The sequence below is a fragment of the Myxocyprinus asiaticus genome, chromosome 23, assembly GCF_019703515.2.
Source record: "Myxocyprinus asiaticus isolate MX2 ecotype Aquarium Trade chromosome 23, UBuf_Myxa_2, whole genome shotgun sequence".
Taxonomy (NCBI): domain Eukaryota; kingdom Metazoa; phylum Chordata; class Actinopteri; order Cypriniformes; family Catostomidae; genus Myxocyprinus; species Myxocyprinus asiaticus.
Genome location: NC_059366.1, coordinates 30,901,774 through 30,927,323, shown reverse-complemented (window position 1 = coordinate 30,927,323; position 25,550 = coordinate 30,901,774). Strand labels below are relative to the sequence as shown.

Below are 25,550 nucleotides of genomic sequence, written 5' to 3'. Positions count from 1 at the left end.
CGCTTCTGAAGATTTGAATTTAACCACCAGAGTAGATTTTGGAGCGTCAAAATGTTGGCACCCATTCACTCCCTGAGAACTTTTTCTGAAAATCTTCCTTGGTGTTCAGCAGATGAAAGAAAGTCATACACATCTTGGATGGCATGAGGGTGAGTAAATGATGAGAGAATTTTCATTTTTGGTGAACTATCCCTTTAAGACACCATGAATTTTACAGTGATTGCATAGAATTTTAATAGTTCTTTAAGCCAATAGAATGGCTTTATGATCCAAAAAGGGCGTTACTTAGATTTAGAGTGGAGGTGTTGTGTAGTGGGTGTTCCTTGTCTTCTTGTGGGACACAGACTGATACACTTGCTTGAAACTGAGTGGTGGTGGTGTAGTGGACTAAAGCACTGAACTGGTAAGCAAAAGGTTGTTGGTTCAGTTCCCACAGCCACCACCATTGTGTCCTTGAGCAAGGCACTTAACTCCAGGTTGCTCCATGGGGATTGTCCCTGTAATAAGGGCACTGTAAGTTGCTTTGGATAAAAGTGTCTGCCAAATGCATAAATGTAAATTGAAAAAAATAATGAAATTTTTTTCAAACAGGTTTCACCAACACCTGTCTCCCATTGGTCATACAAAAAGATAGTGCCGCCCCCAAACCCACACTATTGGTTAAGCAAAATGTGGCTGTGCAGGTCTGATTGGGATTCTTAAACAAGCAATATTTTAATAGTGCAACAAGTGTTTGCAATTTATTTTGGGGGAAAATGTTAAAGCTGTATATTAAGCTGGGATAGGAGAAAGTATTTTAACAAGAAAGTACACACTTCACCTTTAAATAGGAAATCTAACAAATAATGTAGTCTCATTTACCTGTATGAGGAACTGTCTCTTGTGGCGATGGAAGATAAGCATTGTCGTCATCATCACCCTCATCTTCCTCATCACTGCTCCAGCCGTCTGACTGGCTATGCTCTTTGCTCATGGCAGAATGTTCTAGATGCTGCTTCGGGGGATTTGTCCTGAAGGGGGTACGGGGCAGGAATGAGCAGAGACCTTGACCACATTGCTACGTTCCTGGGCCTGTTATCATGCAAGGCTGATTTTCCTGCGATTTTTCCACCTAAAATGTAAAAAAGCTGCTAATTGCAAGTGCTACGTGCTACAACATGTGCGGCTTGGAGGTCAACCTAACTAGAGGCCATAGTTGTGATTATTGTCAGGTTGTGCCTGTATTTCATTAATGACTCTTTAGCGCCTCCCTGTGGTGATTCCTTTTGAGAGATATGTTGAAAAACAACGACCAAAAACAAAACAAGAACAAACAAAAAAATTGCAATGAAGTCCAGTCCTTATGACCTGGTTAATGATCGGTCATAGCACCTTGCAAGATGTATGAAAAAATAAACGAACTGTAGTTTCACTTATGGTTTTACCAAGTTTACTTGAAGTCAGAACACACTTTAAGATCTAATACTGCCCAATAAAGCAGAAACTATCCTAAATTGAAGTCTGTTTCCATTTACAGATTCTGTACAGATCTTTAATGAGCAGTAGGATCAACAAATACATTTTTAAAATAAAAATTTAAATGCAGGAATTCAATGACACTCACCTTTCCTGTAGCATGTTCGTAACTCCCAGAGACGGACAACACCTCTGACAAGTTGGTGTCCAGTTTCGACTATCCTACAGGCAAGAGAAAGAAAGAAAAAGGAGAAAGAGAGAGAAAGAAGAGACAAGTGATGAGTTAACTCGGCTCGGCAACACTTACTGTCATCTGAGTTTCAACTGTTTCATCTGACGGAAATAGGAAGCGGTGCTAATTAATTTTATGGTGCACCTCTCTAGGCGATGGAACACGTGGACAAGTAACACTAATTTACATAGACAAGGCTTTTGTCTCCAGGTCTCATCTGTTCTGGGGAAGGGGATTCAGTTCACTGTAGCAAGTAATCATCTCAATATTGCTATTTGGAAAGTTGATGCATAACGTGTCCATGCACTTCATAGTAAGTTAACAAATTTATATGAATCTATATAAAAAAGTGTATATCTTAGGTCCTGTAACTGGTCATCATTTCATTTAAGCACAAAAATGTCAAAGGTTTTTATACCTGCTCACATTCCCCTCCAAGACCATGACATTCTGAGGGCTGGAAAGACACATGATCAGCGTGTGTGTCTGTATGTGCTTTAACATCTGCAAATTAAGTGTTATAACAGGAGACCATTAAACCAATAAAACCAATAGTAAGGTATATAAAGTGTAGGTTTATTAGTTGTATATAAATACAGTGGAGGCCAAAAGTCTGAGACCAAGTTAAAAATCTGGGATGCAAAATGTAAACTCTTATTTAAACCTGGAAATAAACTGGAAAGTTTAAGGATTTTGAAAATGTTAAAACTATGAAACGTTATGTTGCAACATATTAGATTCTGCATTATGTCTATGACACTTATTAGGACATAATGAGGTTACATTTGTTAACATTTGTAAATGCATAAGGTATCGTGAACTAACAATGAACATGTTAGTTAATAAAAATACAATTGTTTCTGAAATCACACTGGGATAACATAATCATCAGGTTTTACCAGTTTGATTGCATGCTGTCATTAAAGCAAAAGTGCGATATTCCAAATACTAAGAAATTCTGAACTTCATGTACATTTTTCAGTTAACATTTTCACTTAAATTTGAATGCCAATAATAGTGGTATCATTATTTTTGACCCCACTGTGTGTATAAATTATGCTTCTAGTCTAGTAACTCATGACCCAGTACAGAAGATGGAAAGGCAGAGCAGAGAAGAGTGTATTACAGGCTTGCTGACCTGCACAGTTTGATGCGTTTAATTCTTGAGAGGCCTCAGCAGGTGAGCTGGAACCAGAGCAGGTTGACAGGGGCAGGATGTCCCTACATACGATCAGCTGAACCGTGCCTTCTGCCTTCCGCAAAATATCCACCACTTTACTGTGGCTCAGCCCTGACACAATGATGCCATTCACCTACAAAACATACAGTACATTATATGGTGATGCCAAATCTGTGGATCAGAATTATTTGAATTATTTGCATATACCTCTAAAAGGATGTCTCCCACTCGCAAGCGACCATCCTGCTCAGCCACGCCTCCGCAACAAATATCCCTCACTCTCAGTGTGCTCCCGTTGACTCCACCCACCAGAGCAAAGCCAAGCCCACCCCTTTCTGGCTTGGTGAACTCCACCTGTACAATACAGCTCTGCAGAAAAAATAGGAACAGGAATTTTACCTACTTAATATATGATCAAGATCCAATCAAAACAAACTGGAAAACTAAATCTATGAACAAAACACAAACAGTATCCACCACGGTTGTGTGCCTTTCAGAAGTGAAATGAGAAAGGGTTTTAATTCATACCTGATTTTGAATTGAATTTGAATTGAGGTAGCAAACAGGATGCAGAATTACAATTTCAAACTTGAATTTAGGGAAGAAGAATTAAAATATAATGCAATTCAAAGAAATGCCTATAACTGCTATACATTTTTAACTAGAATATATATATATATATATATAGGTACAGTAGCACTTTACAATAAGGTTGTATTTGTTAACATGTTAATTACATTAGTTACCATGAACTAACAATGAACAATACTTTTACACCACTTGTTAATCTTGGTTAATGTTAATTTCAACATATTGTAAACATTTTGCAATTAAAAGTTGTATGTGTTAACATTAGTATGCATCATGAATGAACATGAACTAACAATGAACAATTTTTAAATAAAAAATAACCAAAATTAATAAATATTGTAAAAACATATTGTTCATTGTTAGTTCATGATTCCTAATGCATTTACTAATGATAAGAAATAGAACATTACCAAAGTTTAAAAAGTCTTAAATGTTACAAAGGACAGACAGAAAGCTGAATACACAGATATTCCTCTTCCTGTCATTTCAATTCCGATTCAACTTTTAAACAGGAGGCATTTCTTACATTCCGAATTTTGCCCAACCCTGGTATCCACTCCCATATTCTAAAAAAGGTTTAAAAGATTACTATTTGAGCAGTGTAAAATTAATGAATTATGTATCTAGTGCTGATGACGATGACAAAGGTGTCTAGAGGTAAATGACATGGAGAGATTACAGAGTTAGAGTCAGATTACAGTCCATGATATCAACATAAAACCAGGCCGAGACAGTTACCTCCTGCTCTGATGTCACAGAGAGCCTTTCCCTGAATCGTGAGGCACTCTCAGCAACAAGTTTAACTGCAACAGAAATGAGAGAGAGAAAGAGAGAGATAGAAAGATAATGAAATAGAGGGAAAAAGTGAGAGAGATTCTGTGTCTAAAAAAACTCTCCAACCAAAATGGAATAAATAAATACATTTATATTTTTAAACACATAAATCAACTGAGGATAAATGTAAACATTACATTGCTAGGAACATCATACTCACTGAACATAGATCAAGTTACTGAAATCATAAAAAAAAAAAAAAAAAAAAATTTAAATGACAAAATCAGCTTAAGCATCACACCAAATCTTATCCCTCCTGCTAAACTGGAAACCAAGAACACTGCATTGCAACTGAGAACAATTCCCAAACTCACGAGTGTCCCCCTCCTTTGCTGCCATTCTTGGGGGAGATGTGTTGATGACCTGCTCCGAGCTACCTACTGTAAACTATGCTTGCCTTTTCAAGCGCTTTAGGACCTCCTGGCCAGCAATCTCCTAGCAACCCGGATGTCCACTAGATCAGCTTGGCCTTTTATTCGTCAGTCACAACGAATAGCTACTTTGATCGGCCAGAGGAGGCCATGTCCCTTGCTAATAATTAATCCTGCACCTGCTGCCCTCTGAGCAGGACATGCCGTGTCTATCAGCACAGAACTCCCACACAACAGAGAAACAGGAAACCAAAGGCTTTACCATCTGCAGAAGCTGCCTCCACATCAGGTGAGCTGGGCTCCTCTAGATGAGGGAACAGCTTTTTCTCCTTCTTCCAATCAAACAAACCTGAATAGGAGAAATAGTAAGGATAAGTACCAAAGAGATATTTTATGGGAATTGTGTAGAGTATGCTTCTTCAGAAATCAGGATTTGTTAATTTATTTTTTATAGCCCTTTTCACAATGCATATTGTTCTTGGCCCTAAACAAATGTATAGGCTTTACACAAGTTATAAAAACGCCTGGAAAGTCAGCACACTGTTGCTCCCAAAAAATGTAATGAGCTCACCACAGAAATGAACATACATGGCGTTTCATGCTACATGCTCTTCATCAGACACACGTTTACACACGTCTTCTGTAAACATGAATGATATTGATTAGTGGTGTTTGCTTAGGCAAGCATCACTATAACTTTTGCTCATGCTTAAGGTTAGGGATTTGAACAAACCTCTAATTTTAAGTGTTACATTTCAGCGAATCCCACATACAGGGAAGGAAGGACCTAAGTCATATCTAGGGATCAAAATATCATAAAGACTTAGGGTGGGCTCTTTTGATTTGGTACAGTAAGTAACCCTTCCGAACACCTTAGCAACTGCATAGCAACATCCTAGCAACTACACATGAGCACATGAACAGCAAACTTTTTTAAGAAATTCTAATGCAACTGAACCACACTGGCAAAATACAGTGAAGATTCAAATCAAGTCAAGAGAATCAAATATTACTCAGGACTGACACCCATGGTAAAGCCCTCTAATATGTGTTGACACTGCTCATAAAATCGAAATGGCCAGTGAAGCGTGTAGTGAAAGCCTGGGCTGCTCTACAGCACCAATGGAGCAGCTCAACACCTCATTTCTGTCACTTCAGACTAGACTGAACAAAACTGAACACGTCGATCACGACTGCCCTCTGCAGCCCAGCCTAAGCCCTTACATGCCCAGAGCTGGCAAGAACACAATTCACTGACAGCCAGAGCTGTTACCTCGCCCATGGGAAGGTTAAAGACTCTATATAATGCCATATAATCATATGACTCAAAATACCAACAAACACGACTCTCAAAGTGAATTAACAGCAGAGATGGAACGATTTGCCTTAATAAAAACAAAGTAAAGTTAACAGCAAAAGGAAAAAGCCACAGAATATCTGGGAGTGTGTGTATTAAATTATGTATCTGTATAAGGACACAAAATAGGCTATAAGGAAGTGTGTATAAGGAAGGTTGGAAAAATTGGATTGAACAATGGATTTAATTTCAATTTAAGTATCAACTTTGTCTCAGATATTACTCCTAAAATTCTTAAGAAATAAAAAGATAAAAATGAGACAACAATTGATATTTTAAAGATATTTTTCTTTGTTGTGGGATTGAATGTGGATGGAATATGAATCAACCAGTTGCAAGTAAATTATTGCTGTAATTCAAATAGACTGACTGCTATTATGGTTTTAAGTCAAACACGTACCATTCCATTTACCCATTGGTGTTACTGGCTGATCATCTCTGAAACAAAGAAAACATTTAACAACATTTACAAATGCAAACACTGACATGTAATGAATGAATTTCCTTAACCATACTGTGCGATACACTAAAAATCTGATCTCACCTCATAGCTTTGAATCTGACTTTGCGTGGGGCACTCTCACATACTTTCACTGCATCCTCCAGTGTCATTCCCAGGGTGCACTTCCCACAGATATAAACAATCTTGTCATTGGGCTGGATGCTGCCCTCCTCACTAGCGGGTGAGCTTGGCACCACCTCCAGAACATAGATTCCCTGCCACTTGCTGCCAATGCCCCCTGTGAGCTTGATACCTGCACAGGCGTATGGAATTAAAGTCCAGAAGTCAAATGTTACAACTGTCTCGGTTACATGGGCAACTGTAACACTTGAAAAAATCACATTAACCATAATAACACATCATAAAAAGACTTTACTGAGAATATGCTGCATAAGTGTGAATATAATCACTTTAGATTTTAGTGATTGAAGAAATTTACTATTGCATTTGCCACTCGTTACAATAGCCCCTTATCTTCCCTACTATAAAGCATTTCCTCACCTAGTTGTCCTGATGGAGTCTTGGGTATTACAATGTCTTTGAGTGTGTCAGGAGGCGGTGGGGGCAGCAGATTTTGCACAGCTCTGCACACCACCATGTGCAGTCTTTTGGAGGAGCACCTGAGAATTCTAATAGCTACATCATCTGTCACATTAGTCACATTGTGACCATTCACCTGAAAAATATGAGATAATGCCATCAAATTTCAATCATATCAAATCTTCTGTAAGATCATAAAGTTAGGTTATATGTAAAAAGAATAATAGTGGGGGAAAACTGAACCAGGACAAGCCTGTCTCCTGCTCTCAGTCTTCCGTCTGCTTTGGCAGGATTATCCAGGACATCTTGGACATAATAGCAATGGTCCAGTTTACTCCTGGTGATTGTAAAACCAAAGCTGCCACACCACGATTTGGTGAGTGAGACGGTCAATTCAAATTCCTTCAACATGCCCTTAAAGAAGAAAGAACATATTAATGAGATTTAAAAAAATGAAATGCTGCTAAAACAAAACAAAAAAAAAAACACAGCTTAACCTGCAATACTTCCATGGTCTGCCAGCTTAATCACAGCTTCTACAAGATTCACTAAATAAGTTTTGCTTGTGAACAGAGTGGCTATGATGGTACACCAGCTAGACCAGCATGAAAATGTATACAGGCCTAAGTTAGTCTTTTTTAGACCAAAAAAAAAAAAAAGAGATCTACATCTCAAGGCAAAGGCCTAAGCAACCAGACTTCACCTTTTGGGGATCTTCATCGTCCTCCTCATCTTCATTGCCCCAGCCGTTGTTGCTAGTTGAGGGGGTAGTGGACTGGGCAGGAGCCTGAGGTTCTGGTGGGGATGCTAGTTGAGGTACTTCATGGTAGAGTGGAGGTGTGCTTAACAATGATGGAGAAAGGGGTGGTGGGGGAGGCAGATCACTGGAGACAGCAGTGCTGCAGCTAGGGGGACAGGGTGCTGTGGTGCTGATGGTCAAGTATTCTTCATCAGCTATGACAGTCAGGCCATGAGCTGTGAAAACTGAAGCGCTCCTTTCCATACCTTCACTGGAATGACTGTGAACAGATAATTTTTTTTTGTTGCCATAAATATCTACTAATTTAGCTTTTTTTTTTCTTTTTTTTTAAAGATCTTATCAAACTTTTAATTGGCCAAATCACCCATAATATTGTGTCCCCAAAAAATCCATGCATGTCAATGCATTAGGTAACAATATATCAAACCAAGTGCAATTTATTCATGCATAGTTTGTTTGCCGATGCCATTTGGTTTGATATTTTGTTTTAAAATGCAATGAAATACATTTTTATATGAAACTTAAAGCTGAAGCGTGTCCTTTCTGCGCCACTAATGCCAGCCAATAAAAAATAAACATTAAATAAACAAAACCCCCATCCCCATTGGTTGAGTCAATGTCGTTGTGTCGGCCTGGATGGGTCACTCAAAACAAACAGAGGAATTTTTATAGCGCCACAGAAACACAGTGTTTGAGAAAATTAGCCTATGGACGGCCTACTTACAATTGTCTCTGCATATTAAGCTGGGATAGGAGAAAGTATTATAACACAGAAAAAGTTACACACTTCACCTTTAACCGTCCAAATAGTTCTGGGGGACACTGTATCTCAAACATACACCAAATCAAACTAAACAAATGCCAATTCACCTCTGTGCATGAAAGAAAATATGTCACATCTGTATCGTACAAATACTAAACAGAACTTAAAAGCTTTTACCTGGTATAAGCTGAGCTATGACTGGTATCATCTTTTGACTCTTTCATATGGCATGTAATTGCTGCTTCAGGGGCTACTGGAGTTGGCGTGGTGTTGGCAGTTGTCACTTTAAGAGTGCATGGAGTTGGGGGCGGAGTTGAGGGTGGGGTTTTGTTCTTATGCTCCTCTTCCATCATGGCATGAGGTTTTGGTTGTCCAGTTTCAACTGAGGATGGAAGTGAAGGTGGACATGAAGGGCTAGATGTAGTCTTATCCACCAGCTCACTGTCTTGGCTCTGTTGGGTCACGGTGATCTCCTGGGTTTTCTCCGGGGAAACTTCTTTCCTTTGGCCCATCTCCACTGCCCTCTTCTTGAGGAATTCTCGGAAGTCTGGAGCGACAGACCTTGCTTGCAGGTCTAGAGACTTGGATCTCAGTTCACGGGTTGGAAGTGTAGAAAGACGCTGTCAGAGAGGGATTTAAGTTTGGGAAAGACCTCAGTAACTGCAGTTATTAAAAAAATGTGATCTAGTATATTTTTTCATTTAAACATGGAACAATATAACACACACCCAGTTTCAAAAGTAATTTTGAACTTTTTCTTCCAAAATGCATGTTCTTAAAGATGCCATGAAATGACTTGGTGAAAACAGATTTCTTTCCTGTGTTGACGTATTTTCTTTTGAAGCAGCATTTTATTAAGTAGCATTTTATTGGACAAAACGTTCTACAGTAGGGCACAACAGGGCTAAAAGCTCCATTGATTTTATTGTCTCCCAATACACTAAATAGCAATAAAAACTACCACAGCACTTTCCTAAACACCTGTTTGTCACTATGCACTACAAAGTTTTCCAGATGCATGAAATCTTTGCGTGTGGTGTCTATAGGTTGATTTTGAGGCAATTTGATCTAATTGTATATATTTTTTAAAATGTTGCAAATTTATATAGCTAATAAAAATCCCTGAAATGAACACATTTCTTTAGAGACAAAACACTTATTTATCATTTTCAGTTTTTCAGCATTTGGGGTATAAAGACCCCTGTTGCAGTGGCTAAAGGCCCCTATAAAACACACTGTTTTTCTTAAGTGGGGCGAATAGATTTGTTATGAAAAGTTTTCAAAGTGGGCTCAGACTGACTGATCCAATCATAATAGAGATTAGTTTGTTTACTGAATGCTTGAGTTGTAATAAATTGCAAAAGGTCGATAAAAGCATCTTGCTGTCTCAAAATTATTTGCATTAGCTGATAAATTGTGCCCTGTAACTATTGCCCCAGTATCTACACAATATCACTTTAAACCCCCTAGGGGCCTTTTACCCCAAGTGAGGGAGCCTTTTACCCCAGGTGTGGGGTAAAAGGCTCACTAACCACCTTTTTTTTTTTTTTTTTACTGAATTTTAATCGAATTTCTTTTCAGACAAATTATGTTGCTCCATCAATATTCAATAAAAAAATAAAAAATACATATTTGTGACCAGAAAAAAGCAAAATTTCCTTAAGGGGTGCCTTTAGCTCCATTGTACCCTATAAACTTTCTATACACCCCCTGTTTACCAGGGAGGTGCCAGTATCCAGACGTTCATCCTGTGACGGTCTGCAGATTGACAGCCTGACCTCAGATGGAGATTTCTGGAGGAGATGCAGAACTTCCTGTGGTAAGAGAAAGATATGTTTATCATGAAGGGTTGACAAGCCTCTTAACGACTCATATGAACTATAGCGGGTAAGATATTATATGTCTTTGAATAATCAAGAAAAAAATCATCTTGATAAAATGAATAATTCAAACTTATATATAAAAAAATGAAAAAATACAAATGTATTTAATTAGTTATTTAATTCAAAATGAAAATAAAGCAAAAAGGGCTAATTTCCTTGGATTAGCTGTGATGTTGATGGGCAAGTTTTTAGAAAGAATGCTAAGCATGTTCCTTGACCACACATACACAACACAATGTCATAAATCAGAGAAAAACTAAACTATGCCACACTACTTAAAATATACAAATGCAAGTATATTTTGCTTATTATCTATCCTACTACATCCCACTGCATATTTAATATTTATTTGTCTCACACTTTTTTGATGTGTCCAGTCCTGGAATGCTGGATTAATATATCCATTACCTCATAGGAGAGGCCTCTAACAGGTTCCCCATTGACAGCCAGGATTATGTCTCCTTCCTTCAGAAGCCCACAGTCCCCCGTAGGCTGAGCAGAAGAGAGGCTCTTAATATGGACCATGCTGCCCTCATAAGGACTCGGCTCAGATATTAGGAAATTGAACCCCAAGCCACTCTCACTCTTCTGTACAGTCACCTCCACAGTGTTCTCTGCCACATAGAAAGCATAGGACATTCTCAATTTGATGTTTGCAATGGGTACAGACACAGTGTTCCTTACAAAAAAATAAAAATGAATTGTCCCTTACAATATTGTACAGTTAAATAAAACTAAGGCTTTGTTCACACTGCATATAAATCTGATTTGTTTTTCAAATCCAGTCTTAAGGACTGACTGTCATCACTATATTTTATAAATTCATGCATATGCTGCATCCAAAACCACCCACTCTTTTGCTTATTAACCATTTAATACATGAATGCCACATGTGAGTGAAAATGAGTGAATTCAGACAGCTGAAGACATTACTGTACTTTGTTTATGATGTTACAGTCATGTTGGGTATCAAATGAAAAAAAAAAAACATTTTCAAAAATCATATTTTAATCTGATTTTAAACCACATGTGGATGTATTTTGGATCGGGCTGGTAAAAACTGTATTTCATGTGTTTTTCTTTCCTATTCAGACTATAAACAGACAACTAAATGGATTTGAGTCGGATATGACAAAAAAATAAAATAAAATAAGAATAATAATAATATGATTTCGGTGCCTGCCTGCACAAAGCTTAAATTTTGCATATAAAAGTCAATGTAACTACCAGAACTGATGTGAACATACAGTATGTCAACCCAAAAATTTAATTATAATGTTTTAATATAAATATAAAAAACAATGCCCCTCTGGATAAGTTCTATATTTGGCTGGATCTTTGAGTTATATGGGTCTGGCAGCTAGCACAGTGTCGCTGTCAGATTCAGCTGAAATGTTTGGCAGAGTGCTCTCCCCCTCTCTTAGCCCCTTTTCACCATCTGACACAAAGCTGAAGTCCTTAGCCCTGACAGACAAGGACGTTTCCATGGCCACATCTCTCCTTAGGGGGGTGGGGGCGCTCTGCACACTGAGTGGTGAAAAAGATCTCTGCCTCTCCAGCGTGGATGAGGCACTTGAACTGTCCAACACCACCGGAGGTTCTCTCTCCAGAACCAGGCGCACCACCTGAAATAGCAAAGCATCCTGTCACTAGCTATTCAAGCATTTTTGTCTTGTTTTCAAGTAAAACTATCTAAAAATCCTCAAAACAAAATAAATGTACTTGAGAAGCAAAATTGCATAGCACAAAGACTTGTTTTTGGAGAGTATATCAATTAAGTTTCAATGCATTGTTTTTTCTTGTTTTAAGCATCATTCAAACACCATTTAGTGAGGTTTATTCTTAAAACAAAACAAAACAATTATCCAATGGAGTAAAAGATATAAGACTTATTTCTTTAAAAACATGTTTTATTTTCTCAAGTAAATGTATTTGGTTTTAAGGATTTGTAGTTATTTTTTACTTGTATAAAAAAAGACAAATATACTGATTAAGAAAAAAGCTTTTTTAGCAGTTTGGTGAAGCACAGTATTGGACTTTCCTTAAAGGTTAACCCACAATTTCAGTCTGGTTCAAGAGACAGTTTGTCAACAAATGTTCATGATTAAAGACATTGAAAAGGAAGTAATTTTTGGGAGTTCAGTTTGGGACACAGTCATGTACACTCCTGTAATGGACATTATCACGTCATCATGCTGCTTGACTCAAGGTGCATTATCTAACCAGTGCGTAGGGGTGTGGATTGGTCATCTTAAGTGTTATAGTGTGTCAGTACGACCACGCATGGCTCAGCGTCATACCCCAGAAAATCTTATTAGCCCAGACAAAAATAACTACCAACATGTATGCTTTCTCAACCATGTGTCACTTCAGATCTCTCTGTAGTCTGGAAAACCCCTAAGACACAAGGGCTGCTGGTGTTGTCCCAAAGCAACTGACATGTTGGTGAGAGAGGCAAAGACCCTTCAGACATATTGTGACATTGTGCCAGAGTTCATATTTTCAGCAGTTACTTCTCAAGATTTTGGCTAAGATTAAATGAAAATAACTGCTCTCTAACTGTTTGCATAAACACAGTACAAAACTAAATGCAAGTGCTCTGCTTTCATTAACTGGTGGATTCTGTGATTGGTTGTCCAGCCAGCCCCTGCTAGTAGATGCCATAACTACACCATTCTGTGGGCAAAAAGCATCTTTTTCCATTGACGACCATTCAAAAGTAACCATGACTTCTGACAAAATAAATATTTAATTATATTACATTTTATAAAACAATTAGTTACAGTCCTCGTATCTGATTGGATGAGAGACATTCCATGAGTACTTATGTCTCAGAACATCAGCACTCAGACGCTTCACTGTTTGTATCACTATGTTTCTGTTCGTGGTGTTCTAAAGTAAAGTGTAAGAGAGCAGCGTAGATAAGAGCAGCTAGATGGGTGTCTTGTCATTTTTCCCTGTGACGTTAAAGGTTTTAGTAAGCAGGTGGCGACAAAAGACCATTTTTATGTGTTATGAGCCAGTTAAATTTGACTTTCATTGAGTCAGCACACGCCAGTACACAAGCGGTTTCTTTGAAGTCATCGACATTGTCTCTCACTGCATGATTGCTCAAATTACTACTACAAAATCCAGGCTGGGAAATACAGTTAAACAAACAGCTTCAACATTAAGGCATATCACAGCAGAGAGACACAATTGACTGAGTAATTGCACATATGCTTACCTGATACTATTGGATACCGAAGTGTCCGCATTGGGAAATGTAAACATTCAAGATCACAGAGGAGATTATGCACAGGCTACCGCAAAATACTAAGAGGGGACCCACTGTTTGGACGGCTAGTTTTACACAGAGAAAATAGAATGTATTTGACCAAAATTCCATTATTTTCATTAAGCTAACACTACACTACAGCTGTGGAATAAAGTTAAACAGCTATAGCTTCACTGTTCATCACTGTTTGGGAGTCGTGACAGACGAAGGTAATCGCTCTCTCTCTCTCTCGTGCGCATCTTTGTAACTAGCAACGACAGATCCTGATCCGTGGTGTAAGAAAGTAGTTATTTTTTGTGTCAATCCTTAGTTTTTCCTCATTTTTTTGTTTTGTTTACTTGTTCGTTGAACTGTTGTATAAAAGCAATATCATACTCGCAATCGTGCTATATGGCCCTAAATCAGCACGGCTGTGATTACCTGCGTGATGTAGGGCCATACAGTACTCTTGCTCGTGTGATATTGCTTTAAAATCATTAATATTTTCCCTGTCTGCTGCTACTGATGTCACAGTGTAGGATAGTCGCTATTGAATGGCTTGGGACTGTGCACGTTCTTGTGTTGCCATCAGTCATTTAGCATTGTCATGACATAATTTTACGGTTCTGGTGATTGGTTCAATCTTAAATGCCCAGAACTGCCTAAAACAAGGATTACATAATTCACATCACATACTTCCATTAAGTTAAATGGGAATGCAAACGGATAGCTTTCTCCAGGTAATATAGACCTCCTTGTTGCAAACAAATAACACCAACTACTTAAATAATTGTGAGGGTACCTCTCCTGTCCTCTTCAGGCACTCGACCGCCTGCCTGTGGGTGACACCACGCAGGTTACAGCTGTCTACCTCCAGTAGCCTGTCACCTGTCACACGCACAAGATATTATCACGCTGTCAACACTAATCATGCGTCACAACTGGTTAAGATGTTGCATATTCATGCTCATTTGCAAGTCAGCAACACATCTGATCAAGAACACGGAGTCATAGTTGTTTATCATGTATGGACCACACAAAAAAAATCTTACCAATCCTGCTGAAATAAAAAAAAAGGCTTAAACCAGCTTAACCTTATTTGCTTAACCTTTCAGGTTAGGCTGGTCTGTTTGACGGTTTAACCAGGGTTTTGGGCATTTTTCAGCTGGTTATACCGGAAGACAATCTGGCGGCCAGCTGAGCACCAGCTTGGCCAGGCTAGGAGACCAGCTAGACCAGATTAAACCAGTTAAGACCAGCCAGCAAACCATCTTAGCCTGGTTTAAACAGTTTTTTCTTCAGCAGGGTATACTAATACAACACATACAAACATTAGATCTTTAAAATGGTATTCTAGAAAAAATAGCAGATAACAGAATATTTTTAATGCAGAACATTTATTATGTTTTATAATTGGCTATACCAATCTGTATTCTTCCATCATGATCTGCTGCTCCTCCTGGTATCACACTTTTGATGTAGATTCCACCATGCCGTACATTAGTGTTGATTCCTCCCTGAAAATAAATGTCAGTCATTCTTGATTCCTCCATCCATGTTTGAAGATTCACAAAAATGAGCGCTACAGAGAGTAGATGACACTCACAGCAACACTGATTCCCAAGCTGCCGTTGATCTTTCTGAGCTCCATGTAGATCACTTCACCTGGCTTCAGGCTAAAGCTGGAAGAGGTGCTGGAGAGCTCATCCTGCACAGAATGAATACAATTCTTTTTAATTATTTTTGACTCATGTGAGACATTTCCCCAAAAAAATGGACACTACAGTGCTGTAAGTCACACCTGAATATCCAGAATCCGCACCACAGGTATGTGCAGCTTTTTCCCCATTTTTGGAGCCATGATATTGGATAGGGTCTCTTCCAGTTCCTCCATGACAGGCCTGTACTCTGTATTCAGTGTGCTTTGGGAGTCAAAGCCTCTTTCCAGCATCATCCCTAGATTATTTGTAGTCAGAGAGGTCTTACTGTCCTGAAAGTCCTCTAATTATGAAAAAAAGAAAGAAAGAATTTTATGGATTGACTATTTGCACTAGGTGTAAATAGCACCTGCCACACAACCTGGCTATTTGCCCTCCAACTGTCAGTTGGAAACACAGAAATGAACAAACCATGCCACTGACTATAGCAATATTGTAGTAACCATGTTTTTTTGGGGCGGAAACCATAGTTTTGATGCAATTAAACATGGTGTTGTATAACCGGTTCTGCTCAACCCGCTCCAAGCGGGATTCGAAATGGTGTCAGCCGGCACAGGAGGTTGGCACGCTAGCAAGAAGGCTAAAGGCTACAGCCTCTAGCATCAGTTGCTACTGTGCCTATTGAGGCCAGGGGAGTGAGGTTTGCACATACCGCACAGCTATCACATACCAGCTGGCTTCCAGTACACTCACCCCCTTAAACCTCACTCCCATCCGGGTCATGGCACCACTGTAACCAGTCCTGCTCGACCCGCTCAGAGTGGGATTCGAACCGGCATAAACAGGCATTGGAGGCAGTCACGCTAACAAGGAGGCTAAAGGTTACAGCCTATAGCATCAGTCGCTACTGTGCCTCTTGAGGCCAGAGGAGTGAGGTTTTACACATACCGCACAGCTATCACGTACCAGATGGCTCCAGTTACAGCTGCAGTAATATGGTAGTAACCATGTATAATTTTGTGGTTACTATAATTTTACTACACAATACTATGGTGATACTATGGTTACTGCAGTAAAACCATGGTTAAATTTGGTTAAGCAAAGTTAGGGTTAGGTTTAGAGGTAGGGGTTGGTGTACTCTAAATAAACACAATAAACATGCCTAAGTGACGCACCTATATTGTATATTAGTTTTTAAATAGGGGTGCAAATAGTATCTGCCACAGTGAAAATAACATCTAACATTATTTGCACTTAGTGCAAAGAAAATGCTTTTTGTTGCTGTGCAAATAGCCTCTGCCATAATTTTATCCAGCAATAGCTTTGTCAATTTTCTTCCTTTGAAAGGTGAAGAGTAATTTCTTTCACCAATAGTGTCACAAAACAAAACTGCAAAAATAATGACTGTTTTCAAACAGGTTTCCTGAATACTCCCCAGTGCCATTGATTGACTTAACAGGTAGTTCCGCCCCAAACTCATGCCATTGGATGAGTCAACGTTGCAGTGTCGGGCTAGTCGGGATGCTCAAACAAACAGAGCAATGTACTAATAGCACTACAGAGCCACAATGTTTACACTTATTGTGAAAATCAACCTATGAATGGTTTAAAGTTGTCTCTGCATATTAATAGAAGAAAGTATTTTAACATTGAAAAAATTACACACTTCATCTTTAAAGTGCATGTATGGAGACAGAGTATGTGAAAACCTTTTTTGTTATTACACCAAATTACATGGTGTAATATTCAACAGATCTAATGATCAAGACGTACGTTTGGGTTGGGACACGATGAGCTCCACTTCATCTGGGCTGTTCTGCAGGATGGTAGCAGCTGTATTAAACATCACGCCCTCTAGACTGATCTTATTCAGAGAGATCAACCGACCACCTAAACATAAACGAGAGAAGCTGAAAGTTATATTTATTTTCTTTATTTGGGAATGAATGGGGAAAGAAAGTCACTAGTGTACCTGGTCTGATTCTTCCATCCTTATCAGCTGGCCCGCCGGGAACGACGGATGCAATGAAAATGCCAAGATCTAAATTTCCTGTGTTGTCTTCCCCAACTATTACAAAACCTGCACAACAATAGTGATACACCAGTTTTTTCACGACTTAAATTATAATTTTAAAATAACAACTTTAATTTTGATCTGTTCCTCATAGAACTTTCATACGGCTTCAGAAGACTTCGAATATAGTACAAAAATAAGTTGTTTGGACTACTTTTATGATAATTTTATGGTGTTCCACAGCAGAGAAAGCCATATGGGTTTGGATTAGGTTGAGTAAATGATGACAAAATGGTGAAGTATACCTTTAATGCTATACAAAAGATGGATTCTTGATACTTTTATATTTTTAACTCATTCTCACTCACCAAAGCCAAACTTGGGATCTTTCTTCAGAGTTACACAGATGATTTCTCTCTCTGGGGTTGTTCTTGTGGGAGTGTCCACTACAAAGAAATGAAAAAATTATTAAAATAAATAAATTAAATACTCAGATTAGTTCATCACAGATTGGCAAATATAATTTAGAATCAGCTAATAATTGACAACTAAGAGTTTCACACTTATTACCTCTTATAGATGATGTGGTAGAATGAACCTCTGAGTCCTGCTTTTGCAAAGAGACGCTGGACATTATCCGGTAGACTGGAGGACTGAAAGTTTCCGGTGGGCTGCAGAGAGACAAGATCAACATGAAGGACCTTTATTATTATAATTTTTTATTTGTCTTTTAATTTTTTTATTGCATTGTGATTTCAATTAGGTGCAAAGCAGAGTCCATTGAAGTACCTGCAGCTTTGGCTATGGTCTTTCAGTTCACTCAGAGCTCTCGGTTCAGAAATATAATTGTTTTCATTTTGCTGTTGTATCCGAACCCTGATTTTTGCTGTCAGGTCATCACAGGACTTGCTCATGCAGTCATTTGGTAATGCGCTCAAACCAATATTATTGAGCACTATCTCAGAGCATGACAAGCGCTTTATCTGATCACGTCGTGCACGGTATATTGAAGTATATTTTGCAATGTTGTCATCTAGGACAAAATATTATAGAATTAATTAACTCCAAGAAATTCAGTTTATTCACACTCATGATAATAATTACAAAAGCAAAACAAAAAACAAAAAAACAACAACAACAACTAAAATAATGGCACAGTAGAAAGGCCAATCAGATTACAGATTTCCAATTTTTGCATAATTTTAGGGGTCTTATTGTAAGACCAAAAACAGATAAACAAATAAACTTCTACAAGGACATAGAGAATCTTAAGAATTCTTAAGAATCATACATCAACATCATCAATATTATATAATTAACTACATACAGTGGCCTCTTTGGGCACTTAAATGTGTATGAATGTCCTTACATTAGTTTACAAAATAGGCTATTAAACAAGGTGGCATTTATTTTAAAGAAAGATGGCACAAAGCAACTTTTTCAAGCAAAACATTCAACAAAAAGGAGTTTGTTAGGTTCCAAATTATAAAACAATAGATATACTGTTAAAAATGAAGACAAAGCATTTTGAGACACTTTCTGGTTGTCATACTTAGAGGAACATTTATGTCCATAGTTAACATGATGAATCCATTAAAATTACCCTTTGACCAGCTGTTTAAAATAATTGCAAAATGGCTCAGAATAAAAAAGTGTTATGTTACATCTGAGAAAATGTCTAGCATAATTTGTTACTTTTTGGGGCCACTGCACTTCAGCTTTAAATGACTCTGTATACTGAAATAATTTGAAAAGACTTCCACACACCTGAGGCTAAAGAGTAGGTTAGCTGACGAGAGGTCATCTCACTGTGAAACTTGTGCTGGGCTGAGCAGAGGTTCAGCAGGTATTGTGCAATCTTTGAGCTCTCTGTCACAAACGAGTGCTTCTTTCCACTCGGGCTGCACTCAATGGTGAATTTTCTTCTCTGTGGCAGGATCAAAATGATTAAAAAACCTACACCCAATAAACATCTTCAAACAACTTTCAAATAGCATGTTATTGGATTTCATGAGGTATTTAACCAAATCAAACAATGTAAGCTACACAAATAACAATTGTGAACTCACACTTGTTGAGAGACTGTCCGTCTCTGACCAATAAAATCTGCGGCTTAATATCCGAGAATTGCTCTTGACTTCATAAACCAGAATTCCTTTGGCAAAAATTCCCAAAATCAGCTCTCCAATAACAGGCTTTCTTTCCCGGGCAACTCTGTGAAACAGCACCCCATACTCTGGTAGCTGCTGTGCAATCTATCAAGGCATGTAAGACACTGGCATTGAAAATATGATCAAACAGCCAGATATTTGACCAATAGTACTATTATATATTACAAAGTGCTTCCATTTGGCCTATATTGTTCTGAGCAGTGTTATTAATGTTAATGAATCCTAAACTAAAAATAAACGAACTAGGGGAAATAAAAATATGAACTGAAATCTTTACAGTCCACCAACTTTAAACCTGAAAATGCCTTGAAATACTGAAAACTGAAATACTGAAATATAAACAAAAAATTCAGAAAAACTAAAACTCAACTGAAACTAGAATACACTGAAAAAAAACTATTACTAAACTAAAACTAAACAAAAGCTAGCATTCAAACTAATAAAAGCAAAACTAAATTGAAAGGACAAATTGAAAATAAAATAGAGCTAAATCTTAAAAAATTTAAAACTAAGGGGGCCTGGGTAGCTCAGCGAGTAAAGACGCTGACTATCACCCCTGGAGTCGTGAGTTCAAATCCAGGGTGTGCTGAGTAACTCCAGCCAGGTCTCCTAAGCAACCAAATTGGCCTGGTTGCTAGGGAGGGTAGAGTCACATGGGGTAGCTATAATGTGTGGTTCTCGCTCTCAGTGGGGTGCGTGGTAAGTTGTGCGAGAATGCCACAGAGAATAGCATGAAGCCTCCACACGTGCTATGTCTCCACAGTAACACACTCAACAAGCCATGTGATAAAATGCACAGATTGACAGTCTCAGATGTTGAGGCAACTGAGATTTGTCTTCCACCACCCAGATTGAGGCAAGTCACTACACCACCACTAGGTCTTAGAGTGCATTGGGGAATTCCAAATTGGGGAGAAAATAAAAAATATTTAAAACTACAGTAACAACTTGTTTGAGTTCATTCGATTTATTTGAACTCAATAAATTCAAAGTTCATTCGATTTAGTTTAACAAGCATCACAAGAGTATTTTTAGAATGAGCTGTGTGACTGATTCAAGTTACCTTTAAGAACTCCACCTCAGCCTCCTCTGGAAGCATCTGGGCATTATTGGCATGTAACCTTGGCAACTCCTCTCTTAAACACGGCAAGGCCACTTTCTCTATGACTCTCTTAGAGATGTATTGCTCCATCTGGAAATAGTTCTTCCCATAAACCTGAAAAAGTGTGATATCTCAGAATAATTTATAGCTATGTCTAGCTATGACTTTTGAATGTTGTAAGGATCCATATCACGACTCACTTCAGGCATGTAGTCTCCAAACTCAGCCTGCAGTGCTAGAGCTGCTAGAAACAATGCTGTTTCTTCATTACAGTACACTCTGTCCTCCAGAATGTCTCTCCTCAACTGGAGATAGTATTGGTGACGTGTAAGCCGATGCCTTTTAAAAGTAATTAGACAAAACAAAACAAAAATGAGTATTAAATGAGAAGACTTCACTGCAAACTATTAGGTATATTATTAATTAAACTATGATTTAACACGCAAATATTAGGGCAATCTGAAGTGGAAAAAGACATACAATATGTAGGAGATGTCATCAGGGAAGAATTTGACACAGAGAAAAAGGGTAAATGTGGCACAAGCCACTTTCTTCCAGGAATCTGGTGCAACTTTGGAGATTTTTGTTTCGTGATCCAAAAAGAAAAATTCACCATCTATATGAGAAAATGAAATCATCAAAATTTTAGGTCAAATTTTATATAAATATAAAAAGAAAGTGAACATCTTTGATCCTATGGCTGGTCACCATTTCTTTTAAGCTTTTCACCATTTTTTTCACCTTTTTCCTACACTAAGTTAATTTCAACTGGCCCTGCAGTGAGACAAATGCATTTGTTAATGCATCAATTAATAGAGGTAATAAAGAGTTTAGCATTGACATATCAACTTTCGAAAAGTGATTCATGTCAACTACCCATAACCTTTGATATGAGTTTAATATTAAATACTTGATCCCTCTCAGTCATAAACAACACATGAGAGAGCAATACAAAATTATTCTGGAAAGCTACATAGCTGAATGACTTGGAAGAACATTGCATTACCATCAATGAAAGCAAGGCCAAAGTAAAAGTGCTCCACAAGGTTAGCGTGAGCCACAACCATGTCGAAGACATCTCTCCCACGGGACTTGATGTCACACTTCACTGCCAAACACTGCTCATTTGGCATGATCACGTTAACTTCCCTTTGAGACAAGCCTGACTTGCCTTTCTTCGACTATATCGATCGAGAGAGAAAGAAAGAGAGAAAAGGAGATACGACTCTGCAACCTTAGTGGGCACTAAAATTTTAAAACACATTAAAACTCTTAACAGAATATTGAATGTTTAATTCAGTAGTGTGTATGATATATGTAACAGCAACATTAAAACACATTTACCACTATAGATCCAGGCAGCTCTAAAACAATCTGAGGTTCATCAGTCATTTTGATAAACTCAGGGCCACGACTCTACAATTGAAACATGAAAACAGATTATCAGCAACTGAAAAACAAGACTGGGATTTAGCATACATAATACAGTATGCATATAAGCAGCACAGACTAAGCATACAGTAGCTCTAAAAGTATTTGGATGATTAAGACACACTTACAAATGCATGAATGGTTTTGCAATGTATAATATAAAATATCAAACCAATTCACTTTAAAGAGAGCAAAAGCATATTTTAAGGCAAAACATTTGACCAAATAAGTTTTTTAGGTTTAAAATGATAAAACAAAAGATTTTCCAAAATAAATAAATAAATAAATAAATAATAAACAAATAATAATAAGACAAAAGCATTTGGACACTTTCTAGTTGTCAAAGTTTTTGGATAACATCCATTGTTAATTTGATTCCCTACACCAGTGTTTCCTACAGTATTCTGTTTTTGTTTCAGATATACTGTATATACATATATATATAATCAAGTTTTAACTTGAGCTTTTGAGTTTTTTTAACAATTTATTAACTGAACCAACTCAAAAGAGTCATTTGCTCATGAATCGGACTGGTCACGCTGTTTTTGCATGCAGTAAGCAATGACAGCAAAGTAGAAAGACGTGTTCCCATTCAGTCGGTTCATTCGGTACAGCACATTGACTGGATATCGCGCTCTCACGTACTCGTACTGAGTACGATTTCTCATAGTCAATGTGTTGTACCTTGTTCCCCTTCTTTTGGGAACAGTAGTTGTATGCATAATTTAAAAAAATTTTGACATTATTTTGCAATACACTCTTTTTATCTCATTGCATTTAATTTAGACTGAATGATCACAACTATACTAAAAATTCTTCACAAAATAATTTATTTTGCTGTGGATTCAGTAGTGGCGTGGCACTGCTGCTGGAAAGCGGGGTAGGAAACACTGAACTACCTACGGTTACTCTGCTATAGGACACAATTTGTAAATTTGAGGGGAACTGACTTTACACATCATTACCTGTAAATGACCAGGAGATCAGTTGGTTTAAAGTTATTTCAAATGACCAAAAATGGAAGTGTCCAAAATCATCCAAATACATTTTGGGCCCTCTGTGTAATGCCAAAATCCAGCAAAGACACCGAGCACTTCACCTTAGCTTTCCTTTGGGAGAGGCTGACTGCAGACTCACTGACAATAATAGACAGACTGGAAGGTCTGGCTTCACTCTTGTTAGGAACGTTGAGGTACGTACTCTGTGACAGCCAACAACTTGTGCTTTGTCTGTGATAAAGCTCCTGAGGATTTCTAGGATATCAAAGAATTGATTTCCTCCCATCAGAGAATGATATTGCTCAGGGTCCTCAGAGTAATGACAGCTGAACATTTAAAAGAGCATAACAAAAATTGCTAACCTGTTTGAGTTGCCCTGATAGGCCGGAGTCTGACAAAGTCTACTTTTGAGAGACCAGGTTTTCGGTTGATGGGAATCTCCTTAAATTTAAACCAAATAAACTAAATTGAATATACATTGATTAAAGAAACTTCAATAAAAATGAAAAAACACAATGAGTTAGTAACATGGTCCATGGTCCTCTGTTTTTGGTCCATGTGGTGTTTTTTGTGTGTGTGCGTGTGTGTGTATTGTTGTATTGCTGCCATTTATTGTGATACATTTGTGTTGTTGTTCGTTTTGTAAGCGACCTTGGGTTTTAGAAAGGCGCTATATACAAAAAAAAAGTATTATTATTATTAACATAAACACATTACAATGAGGTTTTCTTCGTTAAGATTAGCTAATGCAACAGTTAACATGAACTAACAATAAAAAATCCTTTTATAGCATTGATCATAACACTTTACACTTTAGATAATGTTGTATTTGTTAATATTAGTTAATGAATTAGGTATCATGAACTAACAATGAACAATGAATTACTTTTTTAACAGCATTTATTAATCCTAATTAATTCATAAAAATACAATTTATTGGTAATTGTTAGTTTATGCTATTTTATAATGCATTAGCAAATGTTAACATATATAACTTTTAATAATAAAAAATATATATATATATTAGAATATGCTGGAATTAACATTGACCGGAAATAATAAGTGCTGAAAAAGTATTGTTAGTTTATGTTAACTAAGGTTACCACATTCAACTTTATTGTAAAGTGTTAACACATTTATTATATTGATTAATGGTATTGATATTGATATTTATATATTGATGAATGTTAATTTCTACATATTCTAATACATTTTAACATTAAAAGTTGTATAAGTTAACATTAGTTAATGTATTATGAATGACTGTGAACAATGAACAATTAGCCAACTATAATTGACCAAATTAACATGAGCCAATATTAATAAATGCTGTAAATTGCATTGCTATAAAATTATTTTAAGTGCTACACAAACAAATATCCCTACATTAAACAAATTTTCATCATTAACAGCATCATATTTTCCACCCATTTAAAACATTTAAGTCACAATAATTTCTCTAATTTCTATTCAAATTTATGAGTTTTCAGAGTTTCAAACTCAATTTCCTTAATCAGTTATGAAATTCAAAATGGTCAAAAAATTTTACAAATTTATCACTGCAGGTTGTAACTTTGGCTTCACACTGATTTTATAAAAAAAATAAAAATAAAAAAAAATGTATTTAAACAGCAACATACAGCAACACTGAATTCAGCACAGAATTTTATCGATTATGAAACATGGGCTCACCTTGCTTTGTCTCAGAGTCCAGAAACAGTTTATGAGTCTTTCCTGGAGCTGTGCTCTCCTCTGTATAACCAGTATATGGTCCACGCTTACCTGCTCAACAAGAAGAACTGATCACTGCTAACGTCCAGTCGTCCAGCACATTGAATACACACCACAGTATACAGTATACTGCACATGATAGCCCCAGAAAGACCTCTGGAAAGCAGCCAAACAAATGAGCTCTAAACTCTATATTAGGGTTTGCCTTGTTCCATCAACACTTAGATCCTGATTACAACTTTTTGTAATCCCATGTTCGGTTTAAATTAAACTCTTAATTCTATTGTTTTATTGGTGCAGTGGTGCTTTCTTATGCACATGTTGGTCAAACTTCAGAGATTTTACTAATTTTGAATTTTACAGGATAAACATTTTAATCCAAAGTATAGGTCTGGATTACCACCAAAACATTTAGTTAATGGTATAGATCAAGACAAACTACTTACACTTGTTATGCAAAGATGTGGCATGCACAGAGTGTTAAATAACACATTATATATATATATATATATATATATATACAGCTATAAATAACACACACTATATATATATATATACAGGTGCATCTCAATAAATTAGAATGTCGTGGAAAAGTTCATTTATTTCAGTAATTCAACTCAAATTGTGAAACTCGTGTATTAAATAAATTCAATGCACACAGACTGAAGTAGTTTAAGTCTTTGGTTCTTTTAATTGTGATGATTTTGGCTCACATTTAACA

The 25,550-nt window shown here is 37.2% G+C and overlaps 1 protein-coding gene across 1 annotated transcript in view; it reads right to left on the bottom strand.

The window, feature by feature from the left end:
- LOC127413787 (tyrosine-protein phosphatase non-receptor type 13-like) overlaps positions 1-25,550 on the bottom strand; it is a 44,099-nt gene that overhangs the window by 11,368 nt on the left and 7,181 nt on the right. The window contains exons 7-41 of the mRNA XM_051651210.1: positions 24,791-24,880; positions 23,461-23,539; positions 23,200-23,353; positions 22,014-22,085; positions 21,676-21,850; positions 21,150-21,285; positions 20,870-21,008; positions 20,631-20,783; positions 19,466-19,651; positions 19,164-19,323; positions 18,186-18,429; positions 17,967-18,067; positions 17,765-17,842; positions 17,355-17,462; positions 17,152-17,272; positions 15,526-15,709; positions 15,331-15,432; positions 15,148-15,241; positions 14,527-14,612; positions 11,904-12,093; positions 10,877-11,082; positions 10,304-10,399; positions 8,763-9,205; positions 7,766-8,081; positions 7,306-7,476; positions 7,024-7,198; positions 6,565-6,775; positions 6,421-6,458; positions 4,926-5,012; positions 4,197-4,261; positions 3,075-3,236; positions 2,826-3,000; positions 2,106-2,191; positions 1,604-1,677; positions 862-1,010 (exon numbers count right to left, since the gene is read on the bottom strand). Coding sequence (XP_051507170.1) covers positions 862-1,010; positions 1,604-1,677; positions 2,106-2,191; positions 2,826-3,000; positions 3,075-3,236; positions 4,197-4,261; positions 4,926-5,012; positions 6,421-6,458; positions 6,565-6,775; positions 7,024-7,198; positions 7,306-7,476; positions 7,766-8,081; positions 8,763-9,205; positions 10,304-10,399; positions 10,877-11,082; positions 11,904-12,093; positions 14,527-14,612; positions 15,148-15,241; positions 15,331-15,432; positions 15,526-15,709; positions 17,152-17,272; positions 17,355-17,462; positions 17,765-17,842; positions 17,967-18,067; positions 18,186-18,429; positions 19,164-19,323; positions 19,466-19,651; positions 20,631-20,783; positions 20,870-21,008; positions 21,150-21,285; positions 21,676-21,850; positions 22,014-22,085; positions 23,200-23,353; positions 23,461-23,539; positions 24,791-24,880 — 5,106 coding nt within the window. The remainder of the gene's footprint in view (positions 1-861; positions 1,011-1,603; positions 1,678-2,105; positions 2,192-2,825; positions 3,001-3,074; positions 3,237-4,196; positions 4,262-4,925; positions 5,013-6,420; positions 6,459-6,564; positions 6,776-7,023; positions 7,199-7,305; positions 7,477-7,765; positions 8,082-8,762; positions 9,206-10,303; positions 10,400-10,876; positions 11,083-11,903; positions 12,094-14,526; positions 14,613-15,147; positions 15,242-15,330; positions 15,433-15,525; positions 15,710-17,151; positions 17,273-17,354; positions 17,463-17,764; positions 17,843-17,966; positions 18,068-18,185; positions 18,430-19,163; positions 19,324-19,465; positions 19,652-20,630; positions 20,784-20,869; positions 21,009-21,149; positions 21,286-21,675; positions 21,851-22,013; positions 22,086-23,199; positions 23,354-23,460; positions 23,540-24,790; positions 24,881-25,550) is intronic.